General features: G+C 35.7%; 1 protein-coding gene across 1 annotated transcript; it reads right to left on the reverse strand.

Moving 5' to 3' along the window:
• Nucleotides 1-1,691: 1,691 nt before the first annotated feature.
• LOC128206966 (uncharacterized) lies at nucleotides 1,692-15,794 on the reverse strand. The gene is made up of 6 exons (XM_052909720.1): nucleotides 15,710-15,794; nucleotides 12,318-12,384; nucleotides 9,764-9,820; nucleotides 8,680-8,811; nucleotides 3,442-3,573; nucleotides 1,692-2,823 (listed from the first exon to the last, which is right to left on the reverse strand). Exons 1-6 carry the CDS (start codon nucleotides 15,710-15,712, stop codon nucleotides 2,756-2,758), a joined length of 459 nt encoding a protein of 152 aa, XP_052765680.1. The 5' UTR covers nucleotides 15,713-15,794; the 3' UTR covers nucleotides 1,692-2,755.
• Nucleotides 15,795-18,512: the final 2,718 nt, after the last annotated feature.

The raw sequence follows: 18,512 nt of genomic DNA on the forward strand, positions 1-18,512 counted from the left end.
TAATTATTAATGTTTTGTTACCTTCCATTTGTACATCAGCTTCCTATTTGCTCCTCCATCTCGGTTGATCAAGGATGCTTTGGAATACGGGGTTCCTTGAGCACAGAGATTTCTCCTTCCTAAAGCCCGTTTATTTTCGTATCAATATCTCGTCTCACTTCAGGTAGCGCCTGAGGTGAGTTGCCATGGTCACGGGCCATATAACGTCCCACCTTTCGCGGAAGTTCGTCTTTGATGATGGGAACCAAAAAGTCGCCTAATATTCTTGGAATTGGCCTACATACTCGAGGCCTTTGATGTATGCTTCCATTTTATCACGGAAAGTCTGTATACTGTGCGTAGTATTTTCCATGCGCGACAGCTCAAGCAATGACTGCATGTACGTGCTGATGATCTTATGCGACTGACCAAAACGTTCTTTCAGTACTTCGATGGTATTTGCGTAATATATTAATGGGAAATCAGCAATACTCGAGGCAGCACTGTCATAGATAGCTGAATTGTTAGACATCAGACAGGGTGTGGTTCAAATGCACTGATGAATCGTAGCAGTCTCAGAAAGTTTGCCATGGGGTAATGTCACCGTTTAAATTCGGCTGCGAAAGTTCAAGCAATTTATGATTAAACTGTGAACTAAGTTAAGCCATCACTTCTGATGGCACCGTTGGTTCGTTTACTTGTATAACTGCTGCATTGTGGTTTTTCTTTTCATTTCTCTTGGAAACGTCTGTGGTCTCGGGTGGATGTTGTGTCTACAGAATGTCAGCGTTTTTAGTTCCAAATCGTTGGAATATTCATCACTGTTAACAAGCTCCGTCTCAAAGTCAGAAATGTATGTATGCACGATTTTCTCACTTAGGGCTTATCCAGATTGATGCTCTCGAATTCGTTAATTCCTCTTCAAACTCCGAAAATAGTTTTGCGACATCTATCCTTTGCCTCTCTGGCATTGAAATTAGTTTTGTTAGTTGGCTTTGTGTCGGCACCAAAATGTCTTTGAAAGAAGGAGTAAGAAATAATACGTCGTGTCAGGTTCGATCCTTTTATATAACTCACATGTATACAAAACAACCCTGAGCGCTCCGACGTCGTCCATTTAGGCGAGTTCGCGCGTAATATAATACAAAAAGCAATTCATGATAACCGTAAGTACAAGAACCCCATCCCCATCTCTATGCCATGGATGCATTCATTATGGGACTGTATGACCACATTGCTTAAACCGTTAATGAACTCAGTCGAGCTATGTCGGATAGATGTCCTTGTATGAATGTATTGTAATTTAGAGCAGATTTCTATGTTGCTGCGGATGCATACATTCATTTGCAGCTGGTGGTGTATGAAACTTGTCATTCAAATATTGCGGTTAAGTTAACTGCTATTATGATTTGTTTAAATTGTTATGTATTGCATACAAGTTGAAGTTGGCTCCGAATGGCTTATAATTTTGTTTACGTTGATTGATAAATGGTACAGATGACACGTGTTTCGCTGACAATTCCAAGGCAATAACCTCAACTGTTTCAAGAAAGGCAAGTGTGTGCATGTGTATTGTTACCCCTCGTTCAATAAAACATGGGCTGTGCTTTTCTTCTGACTACTAAGCTTGTCCCTGAAGTTTTCAAGAAGTAAAGAATACCAAATAATTCCGACAATTAAAATAAACGACCGCAACGTGATGAGATAACATCCTTGTTTATAACAGTGTTTTATTATTAATACGCTAACAAATATGGTTATAAGACTATACAAAGTCAACATTTAAACGTTTCCCTCTCCACTATTAGTGGAAAGATCATTAAACCATTGTTAAAGTAAGATTAATATTAAAAAGACATGGGTATATGGCACCCTCTTGTATGTTGTTCATGTTATCATTTTCTATCATATTATTAAATCATTTATTCTGGACAAAACGTTATTGTATCCCGGGACTACGGAACCAGTCTGACCTACAATGTAGATGTGAATGGCGAGCTATTGTTTAGTACATTAAAATCTAGCAATTGTCAAAACCATAAATGTGTAATGATTCAAATGATATCAAATTCTGAATTAACTTTAGAACAATCGAAAGGTGAACTTTTGAAATTGATAAGCACTAATAATTATATTTTGCTTTGCTTTTCATTTGTTTATAGAGATTTATCAGTGAAATAAAAATTCATTGTTTCAAACAGTGATATAGCAATTCGATAGCATTCACTGTTATGAAATTTTTGCCCGATGAACACCAAAAAAAACGAACACCTAGTGAACACAAAAAGTAAATGCTATGCCACTCGTGAAATATAGCTTTTGGGGCTCACTTGGTAAAATATATGACGGTCTTACACTGAAACAAACAGTAATCCTCTATGTCCTAGTGTGTATTCTTTTTCATCAATAGGTGATCATTTTCCTGTAGTATTCAGTGTTGGTGCTAACTGGTTATAAAATATTTTCTTTGTACAAGAGGGCTCGAAGCATTGTCGTTACAGGTTATTGCATGTTAACAGCGGGTGGTCTCCCTCTCCGCTATCCGTGGAAAGATCATAAACCAAAGACAGAGTTAGATACGAACACTTAGTAGGCATGATTATATGGTTATGTTGTCCATCATTATTTAATCTTGTTAGAATCATTTATTCTGGACAATCATTTAAAATAAGTCCAAAGTTGTCGGTGTATGAAGGCTTATGTATCCTAATGTTTTTATTGTTTCATTTGTAGATGATCATTTTCCTTCGGTGACCCGTGTGGATCATATCTGGTCCTAAAGTGTCGTCTTGGATAAGAGGACCCCGAGCATTAGCGTGATAGATATGGCCAGACCTGCTGCGTCTGGGAATGAACAAAATCATGAATTACATGTAAGTTCCACTATGCAGTATGTCGCATATCGTGTACAAATCTTTTTATCTGTATTCGCATCAGTGTGATAATTGTGGTCAGATCTGTATGGGAACGAACAAAAGTATGAACTAAATAATAACTATCAAAATGCAGTGTAAAGATGTCGTGTACACAAAAATATGTTTGCAATGTATTTAGGCTTAATCAAGGATGATAAGTAATGAATAAGGACGTTTCTTTTAATCAGTTTCATTTGGAATATGTAATATCAGTTATGTTTCGTTCTTCTTGTATTGTTTATCAACTCTCGACTCATTAAAATATCAAATGCAAACAATAGCTATACGAACAACTCCTAAAACTGGTAGTAACAGTACATGAAAAGACGAACGAAATCTAGGTCCAATAATGTAATTAACAAACCTCTTAATGTATTTAATATCAATATTTTAGACTAGCTTTAAAAACTGTGTTTCTTGAGAAGTGTAACATGGAGGAAAACTAATCACTTATTATTAAAACACCGAATTTTAAACTTAATGACCTAAAGACAGTGATAGTATCTAATTCAGACAAATATTCGCAGAGCTTTAAGCGATAACTAACCATTGCAAATATCCTCTTCCCAAGTGAAGCCGTCCATGCAGTCACAGGTGTTAGTGGTGTTGCTACAGGCACCCTTGTCTTCTAATTTCCCTAATTGACAGTCCGCGTCGGCAGTGCAAGTATCGTTGTATCCTGAATACAAAAGGTTAATATTAAAGGCCTAGTTTAGGGAATTTTTGGCAGGACAATCACATGCTATGCATCTCCTGCTTATTGCACTGATGTCACAGTAATGGCCAATTTCCTGTTTATTTGTTTATTGGCTCAGGGCCTTTTAGGGTCCATTTCTATAATAAAACCTCCAAAACGGCACTACAGGATACTCTGATCGGAGATCTGATAAGACAATTAGATTAAGATCAATACGAAGAGGTTGTGTACAATACACGGTGTTGTTAACCAGGTTTTCAACGAAATTTGACGAAATTTGGTGTGTAAGTTGCTTATGTGAAGAGCTAGCTTGGGATTGCTTTTGAGTGGGGAGGGGCTAAGGTCAAGGTCACTATTACTTAAAATAGAAAAATGGTCAAGGTCACTGTTACTTAAAATAGAAAAATGGTTTCTGCCCACTAACTTTAGTTAGCATTGACAGATATTAACGAAACTTGGTGTGTAGGTAGCTTATGTGAAGAGCTAGCTTGGGATTGCTTTTGAGGGGGGTGGGGCTAAGGTCAACGTCGCCTGTTACTAAAAATAGAAAAATGGTTTCCGCCCAATAACTTTAGTTAGGATTGATAGATATTGACGAAAGTTAGTGTGTAGGTAGCTTATGTAAAGAGCTAGCTTGGGATTGCTTTTGAGGGGGGTGGGTCTAAGGTCAACGTCGCCTGTTACTAAAAATAGAAAAATGGTTTCCGCCCAATAACTTTAGTTAGGATTGATAGATATTGACGAAAGTTGGTGTGTAGGTAGCTTATGTGAAGAGCTAGCTTGGGATTGCTATTGAGGGGGAGGGGCTAAGGTCAAGGTCACTGTTACTTAAAATAGAAAAATGGTTTTTGCCCAATAACTTTAGTTAGCATTGACCGATATTGCTGAAACTTGGTGTGTAAGTTGCTTATGTGAAGAGTTGCTTGGATTGCTTTTGAGTTGGGAGGGGCTAAGGTCAAGGTCACTATTACTTAAAATAGAAAAATGGTTTCTGCCCAATAACTTTAGTTAGCATTGACAGATATTGATGAAACTTGGTGTGTAGGTAGATTATGTACAGAGCTAGCTTGGGATTGCTCTTGAGGGTGGTGGGGCTAAGATCAAGGTCGCCTGTTACTTAACATAGAAAAATGGTTTCTGCCCAATAACATAAGTTAGCATTGATATATATATTGAGGAAACTTAGTGTGTAGGTAGCTTATGTGAAGAGCTAGCTTGGAATTGCTTTTGAGTTGGAAGGGGCTAAGGTCAAGGTCACTATTACTAAAAATAGAAAAATGGTTTCCGCCCAATAACTTTAGTTAGGATTGACAGATATTGATGAAACTTGGTGTGTAGGTAGCTTATTGGAAGAGCTAGCTTGGGATTGCTTTTGAGTGGGGAGGGGCTACGGTCAATGTCACTGTTACATGAAATAAAAAAATATGTTTTTTTGCCAAATAACTTTTGATAGCATTGATAGATATTAATTAAACTTGGTGTGTGGGTAGCTTATGTAAAGAGCTAGCTTGGGATTGCTTTTGAGGGGGGTGGGGCTAAGGTCAAGGTCACTGTTACTAAAAATTTAAAAATGGTGTCCGCCCAATAACTTTAGTTAGCATTGATAGATATTGATAAAACTTGGTGTGTATGTAGCTTATGTACAGAGCTAGCTTGGGATTGCTTTTGAGGTGGGTGGAGCTAAAGTCAAGGTCACTGTTGCTAAAAGTAGAAAAATGGTTTCTGCCCAATAACTTTAGTTAGGATTGGTAGATATTGACGAAATTTTGTGTGTAGGTACTAGTAGCTTATGTGAAGAGCAAGCTTGGAATTTCTTTTGAGGGGTGTGTGGTCAAGGTCACTGTTACTAAAAATAGACAAATGGTTTCTGCCCAATAACTTAAGTTAGCATTGATAGATATTGATGAAACTTAGAGCGAAGGTAGCTTATGTGAAGAGCTAGCTTGGGAAGTGGGGTCAAGGTCACTGTTCCTAAAAATAGAAAAATGTTTTTCTGCCCAACAACTTAGTTAGAATATAGCTTATATGAAGCTGCAGATTGAACTTGCTCATACAACAAATTAATTGGCTATAATTTCTGATTGCCCATAACACAAACCTGGTTTCGTCGCATTGCGGCGCTTCTAGTTTTTTATTTGTTTTTAGTATTGGGGGTGGTCACATATAGAAGGATTAAACTGAGCCTTTAGGGTAAGACAACATAACATAATATAGCGGTATAAGAAAAAATCTATATGTGGTCATGTAAAGTTAAGATATACAGTAAAGAGAAATTAGGACGTAAGTGGTCCGATTATGTCTTCACGACACATGTTATGCATTCATATGAATTTTAAATCAAATAAACAAAACTTTTAAATATAATGTACAATCATGTATTGAACATATAAAGTATTGAATAATAATCATTAAAATCCTGCCATTACTTAGCAATCACTGACCATTGGCTTTGTACATTTTTCCTTCTAAGAAGTGGCCGAAAACCAAGTATAGCAAAACAATCAAGCAAGTACTGACTTAACTAAGCAACCGCTGACCATTGGCTTTGTACATTTTTCCTTCTAAGAAGTGGCCGAAACCCAAGTATAGTAAAACAATCAAGCAAGTACTGACTTAACTAAGCAACCGCTGACCATTGGCTGTGTACATTTCTAATTCCTAGGTGTACCCGAAAAGACAAGACAAGAATAGTGTAACAATCAGGCAAATACCGAAATAGCTAGGCAATAACTGACCATTGGCATTGTACATTTCTAATTTCTATAAGTGTCCTGAATAAATCATTATTAAGATAAGATTACATATAAAGAATGGATAAGATAAGATCAGTCTTTATATTTTCCTTTAATCAATAGGATGCATTCAAATGCATTCGATCTCAATTAAACAAAACAGTGGCCGGGCAGAGGTTTGGACGGTTACCTATAGGCAAGGATTGACCTAATCATGGCAGCAACCATGCCTTTGTACTCTACTGTTTCTGAAAATAACAGCAACATCTAGTAGTATTTAAATTACATGATAAATATAATACCTCCTTAGCAATACTTTCCAAAGATTTTATCTGTCAAGCTTGATTAATTATAACATTTTTACCAACAACACAACAATATTCCATGCTATAATTTCCTTGTATACAATGCTACTCACAATTTTCCTATTTAGATGTATACGACTATCGTTTAAGTTATACTCTTGAAAGAACTATCCAATTTACAGTGGTATGTCCACTAGCGGAACCGTGCGCGTGTGGATTGGCCGTACACCCGGGAAACTAGTTGATGTTATCACTGTTTTCAGTGCTCTAATCCACCATAATTTATGTAATTGTATGCATGCATATGATAAGGAACAGCTTTTGTAAAAAGACAAGAACAGAATAATAATCCTTGAAATCTTAACATTATTGAGCAACCGCTGATCATTGCCTTTGAACATTTCCTCTTCACAGGAGTGGCCGAAAAACAAATATAGTGTCGCAATCCTTCAAATATTGACTTAAGTAAGCAACCACTAACCATTGGCATTGCACATTTCCGCTTCCCAGGTGTACCCGAAAAGACAGGTATAGTGTAACATTCAGGCAAAAACCGAAATAGCTAGGCAATAACTAACCATTGGTATTGCACATTTCTAATTCCTATGAGTAACTTATAAGACAAATATAGTGTTACAATCAGGCAAAAATCGAAAGAGCTAAGCAATGTCTGGCCATTGGCATTGCACATTTCTAATTCTCTTGAGTAACTTATAAGACAAATATAGTGCAACAATCAGGCAAAAATCAAAAGAGCTAAGCAATGCCTGGCCATTGGCATTGCACATTTCTAATTCCTATGAGTAACTTATAAGACAAATATAGTGTTACAATCAGGCAAAAATCGAAAGAGCTAAGCAATGTCTGGCCATTGGCATTGCACATTTCTAATTCCTATGAGTAACTTATAAGACAAATATAGTGTTACAATCAGGCAAATATCAAAAGAGCTAAGCAATGCCTGGCCATTGGCATTGCACATTTCTAATTCCTATGAGTAACTTATAAGACAAATATAGTGTTACAATCAGGCAAAAATCGAAATAGCTAAGCAATGTCTGGCCATTGGCTTTGCACATTTCTAATTCCTATGAGTAACTTATAAGACAAATATAGTGTTACAATCAGGCAAAAATCGAAAGAGCTAAGCAATGTCTGGCCATTGGCATTGCACATTTCTAATTCCTATGAGTAACTTATAAGACAAATATAGTGTTACAATCAGGCAAAAATCAAAAGAGCTAAGCAATGTCTGGCCATTGGTATTGCACATTTCTAATTCCTATGAGTAACTTATAAGACAAATATAGTGTTACAATCAGGCAAAAATCGAAATAGCTAAGCAATGTCTGGCCATTGGCTTTGCACATTTCTAATTCCTATGAGTAACTTATAAGACAAATATAGTGTTACAATCAGGCAAAAATCGAAATAGCTAAGCAATGCCTGGCCATTGGCATTGCACATTTCTAATTCCTATGAGTAACTTATAAGACAAATATAGTGTTACAATCAGGCAAAAATCAAAAGAGCTAAGCAATGTCTGGCCATTGGTATTGCACATTTCTAATTCCTATGAGTAACTTATAAGACAAATATAGTGTTACAATCAGGCAAAAATCAAAAGAGCTAAGCAATGTCTGGCCATTGGTATTGCACATTTCTAATTCCTATGAGTAACTTATAAGACAAATATAGTGTTACAATCAGGCAAAAATCGAAATAGCTAAGCAATGTCTGGCCATTGGCATTGCACATTTCTAATTCCTATGAGTAACTTATAAGACAAATATAGTGTTACAATCAGGCAAAAATCGAAAGAGCTAAGCAATGTCTGGCCATTGGCATTGCACATTTCTAATTCCTATGAGTAACTTATAAGACAAATATAGTGCAACAATCAGGCAAAAATCAAAAGAGCTAAGCAATGCCTTGCCATTGGCATTGCACATTTCTAATTCCTATGAGTAACTAATAAGATAAGTACATTGAATAGAGTAATGTAACCTATCAAGCAAGTACTGACATAGCTATACTTAGCAACCACTGACCTTTTGCTTTGCACATGTCCGTCTTCCATGAGTAGCCGTCCATGCAGTCACACATCGAATTTTTACATGTGGCATTTGCTCCTACATTTCCTAATTGACAGTCTTGGTTGGTTTGACAAGCATCTGAGTATCCTGAATAATAATTATTAAGATAAGATGACATATAAAGAATGGATAAGATAAGATCATGCTATATTATTTTCCTAAATCAGTACAGTATCAAACTTGATTATGAGACGTGAAAAATAAGCCACATTGAGTGAACTTGACATGTATTCCAAGTCAAAAGCATTTACTGAGTACGAGGTGAAAAATCACATATTATTTTTTCACGACAGGCATAAATGGCGTCCAACAAACGCCTTAAGTGTAGAAATAAACAAACAATACACCAATACGAATGCGTATGTAATAACTGAAATATATATATATAGTCTAAAAAACTCAATCAACATAAAGAATTGGTTGATAGTAACAACACTATAGTATTACTTGTTTTGTTTTAATATGTGGAGGTGGACTTGGGGAAAGAGACGAAAATATGCGGAATCTTCGGCTTAAATTTTGCAAGCAAAAATCTGTGAATGGAAGCAGGTGAAGGCTAAAGATATGCCACGAGACCTCTTGTCGTATTGCCATTCGATGAGTATGTTTATAAGCCACCTTAATGAATTAATATACAACTGATGAGGGAATACAATAATAATGAAAATATCAAGGAATGAACGAATGGATGGAGCCGAATCAAATCATTAAATTATGGATCATTCAATCCAACGATGTGTGAATGAAGAGTGGAACAATGAATGAATCAATCCATACATTAATAAATCAATGCAATAAGTAATGTAGTAAAATGATGTAGATTCTTTACTCATTCAATGTTTACATCGTCAACATGTGTATTAACGGAAAAAAAGAAAGCGTACATGTAAAGTTATACCAGTTAATAACCACAAATAAGAAATGCACGTTGCTGATTTTTACCATAGACTTGTAGTTAGGAACCTATCTTTCGTACAGCATACTCAAAACAAATTATTTAGTTATGCTCATGTCAATTTAAAACGTTTATTAATGATACCTTTAGCCGCGCATTCACCGTTCCTCAGCATATCTTCTGTGCAGTTAGCACCGAATGCTGAAATTTTGAAAGAAAGGGAATTTGATATGCGGAACTGCAAATGCTTTACAATCGGATTCTTTCACGTTGACAGTCGGTTATGAACCCCCGGTGGAGCGTGTTCGTTATAGAGAAAAGGTTTATGTGATCGGAACAAAAGATGAATTCACAATCTTGAAAGATTTGTAGAATTGATTTAGGTATGCATTTCAGAAAAGTACTTTTGCCTACTTCTGACTCACAATGTATACTTAACTCGAAATACGAATTATTTCTCCAACGGACACAATTTTGCAGTTCATTATATAGACGATAACTGTTTGTTTCAGTGTTAAATAGAAAATTGAATATGTTTCACCGAGTGAGCACCAAAAGCTATATTTCATGATTGATGTTCATGAGGTGAAATTTATGGCGGTCTTACACTGAAACAAACTGTTTCTTTTTATCATATTACTAAAAAGAGTATGAAATAACAGTAAATTGTAGATTATCGGAAAATCGCAACAAAAATGCGGAAACAACGTAATTAACATGATGCGGCCTGTCAGTCAAACCAGCTGGTCGATACACGACTGACCAATCAGCGTCCAGATAAGGAGGGGCTTATCAGTTGCCGTTGCCATCCGTCATAACCTCCGACAATCTGCACATATCAACAGTACATGTAGTGAAATTATGCTGTTTTCTATATGTTTAACACAAATTATGTTTCTCATAACTAACAGCTAGTAAAGACAGTAAAGGAAATCCGAAATACTGACATTTCCCTAATATTGCTCAAATTATGCATTTTTTTTGCATTTGTTTGACAACAAAATACTTTTAAGTAGACTATTTCAACCGTCAAAATGTCTTAATATAACCGCGCATAATATACGTATATCTTCCGCTAGTCTTAAAACAAGAAAAATCATTATGAGTATTAGTGTATAATATTGACGATATCTTGCGATTTATTTTTAAATTTGTCTCCTTCTTGTGCGTAAAGTTTTAAATCCGAACCATATACATTTGCTTTTAAGTTTGTTTGGACATATAAGTGAATAAGACAGCTCAGTTGATTTGTAATGGAGAAAGGAAGAAAAACAGCGAAATCCATTGAATTTCGACAATGGACCTTAGCAATTAAACGTCCCTTTTTGTTGACTTTCGTAAAGGAAATTAATACATATGTTTTGTTTCCCTAAATTTAAGTTTTGAAATAGAGATTGTTGTTCTACTGTAACGAAAGTCCGATGTTATTTAGAAATAAGTTATTTTAAAGTTTAGACATTATTTCTACCTGAATCATACAATGCATACAATAAATAATAACGAACTAATTTAATGTTATACTTTCTTTTACTGCTATGTTTTACTATACTCCATGCATTCGTTATCTGATTGTCAAGTATAACTTTTGTATTATCATCGTCCGGCCTGGGTATTTTTCGGAGAGCCCTTACTAAGAGGACAAGTGACACTGTGGCGTAGCCTTATCGCTATTCAAATGGATAATGAGTTATTATTTTGCATCGAATTTATTAAACGAGTACATTTTACAACGAAAAAACCGAGGTTCTCTTTAACTTTTTTTATATGAGGAGTTTAATAAATTTGATAAAAAATAAACACGAATTTGAGATTATATTTATGACATAATTCACTTACGGTCTAAATCTAGGTCAAAGTTCCTTCAATACACATTATCGTGTCCTAGTGTGAAGAATTTGCATTGTGTGTTATTAGGATGCTTCAGCCACAGGAAAGAAAATAGGCCGACATAAAAACACTTCTTATTTTTAATAAAAAAACCGTAAATCATGTCTCTATCATAACCGATTTTCAAAGGTTTCACTTGAAAACAACAATACTACACATTTCAATACCTTTTAATCAAGCAAATAAATAATAAGAGCAATGCCATAAATGCGTGACGTCATCAGTTATAACCCGAGTCTGGCGTAAGAAGTTTTGAAAGACCGCTAGTCAGCTTCACAGTTGCTTTCAATAGTGCGAATTCGTCTCCAGCTGACGGATTACCGCATGGAGTTTTGTCATTTTGATGGATGTGCATATGAATAAGTAAGTACACCTAGACTGAGCATTTTGCATTGAAGTAGACCGGGTATTTTCACTGGATTGTAGGATGTTGAATATATATGTTCTTATGTTGATTTGAATTTATGAGGCTATAGTTGTTTATAGATACGATGTTCTTTTGTCCTGATATTTGCATAATCTGGTCCACATGAACATTGTTGTCATTCAATCTCTGGACGAGGCATTTCCTGATGATGTGATTTGAGAGTGGTTTGTTTGGATTTAGCTCTACCATCTTCACCATGCGTCATCGTGGAACTGAGTTTGTTGACACCGATAGGATTTCTTTTGAAACATCAAGATCAGTTTGTTTTTGTTTATTTGACTGTGCGTATTGATGCATTTTTTGTGCCGTAAGTGATTTTTTTATAAATCTCTTTAATCCCTCCGAAACATTTATTAAACGTCCCTTATCATTTTAAACACTTACCGCCTTCGACAGAAGCGTAGGACATCGCAACCATCACCACAACCGCCAGTAGCCAGTACTTGGGCTCCTGTAACATGTGTCATAATCTGCATCAATGATAATATACGGTATTGGTTTCATAATCACACGTTTCTGGAGTTTCTTCCCCTGTCATTAAGACTACAAAATGTATTTGTAATATGATAACCATGGGAACCTGACAATATCACAATGGGTTTCATCTTGACTATTAATGTACCACATTGAAGTAGAATTATAAAATATTATTGTGGTTACATCCGGTTGTTTTTTTCTTCGTCATAATATCACTGTCAAAACACTAATTTTAAACATAAATCAAAAACGGATACCTAAAAATTCTCAATACAACCAGGTATTTATGCTATACTGACAAAGGTGAAAGCAGAACATGTGATTCTTGTATTATTCTTTAGTGTATTATTTTATATTTACATTATTATATAAGTGTATATTTATATAATGAAATCGTTTGAAAAAGCTTGTAATAAATATAAGTAATGTCGACATTTTTCTCAGCCTTTTGTTGTCAATTGTTAAAGTGACACTCTTATTCAAAATCAATACATGCACAAGTATAACAAACACCAATTTTGACTATTAAACCTTTAACTACTTAATAAATAATACATTTATGGAAGATATTAATTACAGATAATAAGGTTGTAACCATGTATTTAATAGCAGAAAGCGCAAAAATATTAAATGATTGGTGAATGCTAAAATATTCACTGTGGTCTACTATAGTTTTATAAGGTAGAAACCGTTTTTTATGCTCTTTTTTCAAATTAAACTCGGCATCCTTCATAAGAACCATTGTTTTCGACATTTATTCATCCTTTTTGGAATATTAAAAAATATTATTAATTGTGGTAATTCTAATTTGGGAGTAAGAGTGCATCTTTAATACTGTTACAGTAATTTGTAAAACACCTTTATGCGAAAAGAGTCAATTTTTTGTTGCATTGTCAATTGTAATAATTTCGTACAAATTACACCCGTGAATAAGGAAAACAATTAACATTACAACTTGCATGTATTAAGAAAGTAAAGTCCTAGGGAAGCACAAACTAGACAGAATAGAAAATTGTTTACATGTAAGGCCACACCAAATTGATATTTCGTTCCTCGGATTTACCGCTCCTATTTTTTTGAAAATGTAAAAAAAATATTTTTATTTTTTTGTGCGCCCGCACTTCCATTTTGATCGCCAAACATTTTTTTTCAGGTAATAATTTATTAAAAGGCTAAAAATAATCAAGTATAATTTTTCTAAGCTAGTTTTCGTGTTTTTTTTTAAAGTGAAGTTACCGATGCGTAGTGTTTTTATATTGTATCTCGATCGGTTTAGCATTAGTTTCAATAAATTCAATCAAAATGGCGGCTTCCGGTATAAACAATGTGGCTCGAAGTTTGGAAATTAAATCTTATTTTTGACAATAAATATGTTTTGAGCATGCTTGAAGTCATTGTTGATCGTCTCATTCACTAAACGATCATTATTTAAAGCAATCATTATGCAATAAAGCATGTGTATCTGAGACTGGTAGCGATTATATTGCGTAATTAGTGACTCGTTTTGAATGGAAATCGGAATGATCAACTTAGTACTATTTTATTCATACTATTTTATTCAAGTCATGTGAGCGATTATATTGCGTAATTAGTGACTCGTTTTGAATGGAAATCGGAATGATCAACTTAGTACTATTTTATTCAAGTCCTAATACAAGGGACCAAAATTTTACCTCGTTACGACGATGCTAAAGATGACAGGTCATCTTAACTGGAACATGAGTCATTGTTTGGTCGAAATTGATGTATCAAGCTCATTTTTTATCAAATTCTGACAAAACAACAGTTTTGAACAAATATCTTCTCACAAATAGCGATATAAACACTGGTTTGGATATACCTCAAAGTAAGTAAGCCTAAGTTTATCACCTTATATTTTGTTTTTATTTGCAGCATAATCCGGGATTGTAATGCACTTGTCAATTGTAACCACTGCCCTGCCCACCCCTTGCCCTTGTTCCAGGGGTATACCGGGGACAGCAGAGGCAATGGGCTGTATTTTTACCTTTCAGGTGGCTCCGCAGTGCCTAGTGAATGTGATTTTGTCTTCATATTGAAAATAGTCGGGAATGGGCCTCACATAGGTATTCGGGGTTGCGGGGCCATTCGGCAGGGATTTTACCATTAGTGTGTCCCTGCAGGTCGGGTATTTTACCCGCGTTTTGAGAGACCGGAAGTCAAAGTCCCCGCTATTCCGGACTGGGGGGGGGGGGGGGGGGGGGGCGGGGGCATATACAAATGGCTGGTGCATAAAAACATCTAAATAACCAAAAAAAGTACAAAAAGTACTCTGAAAAATACCCTTGTTCTTTTTGTTTTAATAAGCACATGTCATTGCGTTTCCTGTGATAATAAAATCAAAATTTAGTCTATGTTATATGGAGTCTGATGTTTGATGATGCCTGTGTAAGTGATCATTTTTTACAAATCCATAATCAATCCTAAGTTATGTCTAAATACAGTTGCATATGGTGTTAAACTGATTCAGGTAGATTTATATAAGTTGTTTCAAACTTTTTACTAAAAGCAGGGTTATTTATTATTATGAATGATCGTCATATTAAAGTACGTTTTAATTATATAAGAAATTAGATTTATCCATATAATGTTTGTACTGAACACGGATGAATAAATAGTATGTTTTCCGACATTTTCCCAATGTCCATAAGAGGTTCAGTTCAAAATGGCATTAAAATGGGTTTAAGGGCAATTATTTTGAACAATCTTTCTTATTTATATTGAATATAAGGAAAAATATATTTTTCGCTCTTCGCTCGCTTCGGTTTTTATAAAAAACTGACAATTTTTTTTTTTTATTTTTTTTCGCTCGCTCGCTCCAATTTTTTTTGGCAAAAATCCGAGGAACTAAACATTAATTTGGTGTGCCCTAAGCTGTATTTTGTATTTTGGTATTTAATTTCTGTTTCTGTATCTCTATCTCTTTTCTTAAATTTAAAATCAAAACGATAAGTTGCAATAATCTGAAATATGTATTTCAAGCATGCACTTTCTACCTTAGATTTAGCTATGCGTGTTAAGCCACCAATTCCTTCAGAGACACATGTAATAATAGTAATAATAATAATAATCATCATCATCATGATAATAAAAATAACAATATAGTGAAAACTACATGGACATGTCCATTGGCCCAACGAATGCCACCAAACACAGCTTATAGGTTAGGTTATATTTTCTAAATCGCTGAAAAATACACATACAAAAACAAATGAGTCCTAACTCCATATACTTGTATATAGTTTTTAATAAATGTTGAACAAAGTAAACGCTGCACTCACCATTTTCCTAATCACTTCCGTTTATCAGATTTTGTTTGCATCCAATCTCCTCGAACGACCCGAACGATGTGGCAGGGTATTTTTCCATACCATGTAGAGTCGGCTCGAAAAGGAAGTTTTATATCTTTAGCAAGTCATATTATTAAAGCGACTGACACAATTTTGTTTTCAGTGTTTTGCAACAGTTTTTTAAGACTTAAAACATAAAACAGAGGAAACATGTTGATATGGCGACCAACTATGGCATCTAGGTTGTGTTGTGTTAAATGTGTTGTAGCTCAAATGCTGTTTGGATCTAAATTGTGGACGAAGTACGCACCGGAATCCAAATGTTGTCTGTACCAACACTATACACAATACAAGGATTGTAGACCAAATGTTGTCTGTACCTACACCATGGACAAGACAAGGATTGTAGACCAAATGTTGTCTGTACCCACACTATGGACAAGACAAGGATTGTAGACCAAATGTTGTCTGTACCTACACTATTGACAAGACAAAGATTGTAGACCAAATGTTGTCTGTACCTACACCATGGACAAGACATGGATGGTAAACCAAATGTTGTCTGTACATACACCATGGACAAGACATGGATTGTAGACCAAATGTTGTCTGTACATACACCATGGACAAGACAAGGATTGTAGACCAAATGTTGTCTATACATACACCATGGACAAGACATGGATTGTAGACCACATGTTGTCTGTACATACACTATGGACAAAACATGGATTGTAGACCAAATATTGTCTATACATACACTATGGACAAGACATGGATTGTAGACCAAATGTTGTCTGTACATACACTATGGACAAGACAAGGATTGTAGACCAAATGTTGTCTGTACATACACCATGGACAAGACATGGATTGTAGACCAAATGTTGTCTGTACATACACCATGGACAAGACATGGATTGTAGACCAAATGTTGTCTGTACATACACCATGGACAAGACAAGGATTGTAGACCAAACGTTGTCTGCACCTACACCATGGACAAGACAAGGATTTTAGACCAAATGTTGTCTGTACCCACACCATGGACAAGACATGGATTGTAGACCAAATGTTGTCTGTACCTACACCATGGACAAGACAAGGATTGTAGACCAAATGTTGTCTGTACATACACCATGGACAAGACATGGATTGTAGACCAAATGTTGTCTGTACCTACACCATGGACAAGACATGAATTGTAGACCAAATGTTGTCTGTACCTACACCATGGACAAGACAAGGATTGTAGACCAAATGTTGTCTGTACATACACCATGGACAAGACAAGGATTGTAGACCAAATGTTGTCTGTACATACACCATGGACAAGACATGGATTGTAGACCAAATGTTGTCTGTACATACACCATGGACAAGACAAGGATTGTAGACCAAATGTTGTCTGTACATACACCATGGACAAGACAAGGATTGTAGACCAAATGTTGTCTGTACATACACCATGGACAAGACAAGGATTGTAGACCAAATGTTGTCTGTACCTACACGATGGACAAGACATGGATTGTAGACCAAATGTTGTCTGTACATACACTATGGACACGACAAGGATTGTAGACCAAATGTTGTCTGTACATACACTATGGACAAGACAAGGATTGCAGAGAAAATGCTGTCTGTACATACACCATGGACACGACAAGGATTGTAGACCAAATGTTGTCTGTACCCACACTATGGACAAGACAAGGATTGTAGACCAAATGTTGTCTGTACATACACTATGGGCAAGACAAGGATTGTAGACCAAATGTTGTCTGTACATACACCATGGACAAGACATGGATTGTAGACCAAATATTGTCTGTACATACACCATGGACAAGACATGGATTGACTATGGACAAGACAAGGAATGTAGACCAAAATTTGTCTATACATACACTATGGACAAGACAAGGGTTGTAGACCAAATGTTGTCTGTACAAACACTATTGACAAGACAATGGTTTTTGACCATCTGCTGTCCGTACCTACAGTATGGATATGACAAGGATTGTAGACCAAATGTTTTCTGTACCTACACTATGGACAAGACAAGGATTGTAGACCAAATGTTGTCTGTACATACACTATGGACAAGACAAGGATTGTAGACCAAATGTTGTCTGTACATACACTATGGACAAGACAAGGATTGCAGAGAAAATGTTGTCTGTACATACACCATGGACAAGACAAGGATTGTAGACCAAATGTTGTCTGTACCCACACTATGGACAAGACAAGGATTGTAGACCAAATGCTGTCTGTACATACACTATGGGCAAGACAAGGATTGTAGACCAAATGTTGTCTGTACATACACCATGGACAAGACATGGATTGTAGACCAAAAGTTGTCTGTACATACACCATGGACAAGACATGGATTGACTATGGACAAGACAAGGAATGTAGACCAATTTTTTTCTATACATACACGTTGGACAAGACAAGGGTTGTAGACCAAATGTTGTCTGTACAAACACTATTGACAAGACAATGGTTTTTGACCATCTGCTGTCCGTACCTACAGTATGGATATGACAAGGATTGTTGAAACAATGCTTTCTGTACCGACACTATGGATAAGACAAGCCTGTGCTAACACTATGGACGGTGTACGGGTCATAGACAAAGTTTTGCCTGTCCTACACAAAAGACGGAGTACTGACCATTGAAAAAATGCTATCTGCATCTACATTATGGACGATATACGGGCTGTAGACAAGTTATCAAAAAGGTAAATCTGTGTGAGTGCAGCTTACGATATTGATAAAGTTTC

Source organism: Mya arenaria, chromosome 10, assembly GCF_026914265.1.
Source record: "Mya arenaria isolate MELC-2E11 chromosome 10, ASM2691426v1".
NCBI lineage: Eukaryota > Metazoa > Mollusca > Bivalvia > Myida > Myidae > Mya > Mya arenaria.

What these genes read in the sequence shown, in the direction of transcription:
- LOC128206966 (XM_052909720.1), bottom strand. An exon ending in CGGTGAATGCGCGGCTAAAG is followed by an intron (nt 8,812 to 9,763) that starts GTATCATTAATA and finishes ATTATTATTCAG; the next exon opens with GATACTCAGATGCTTGTCAA. An exon ending in GGAAGAGGATATTTGCAATG is followed by an intron (nt 2,824 to 3,441) that starts GTTAGTTATCGC and finishes GTTCATTCCCAG; the next exon opens with ACGCAGCAGGTCTGGCCATA.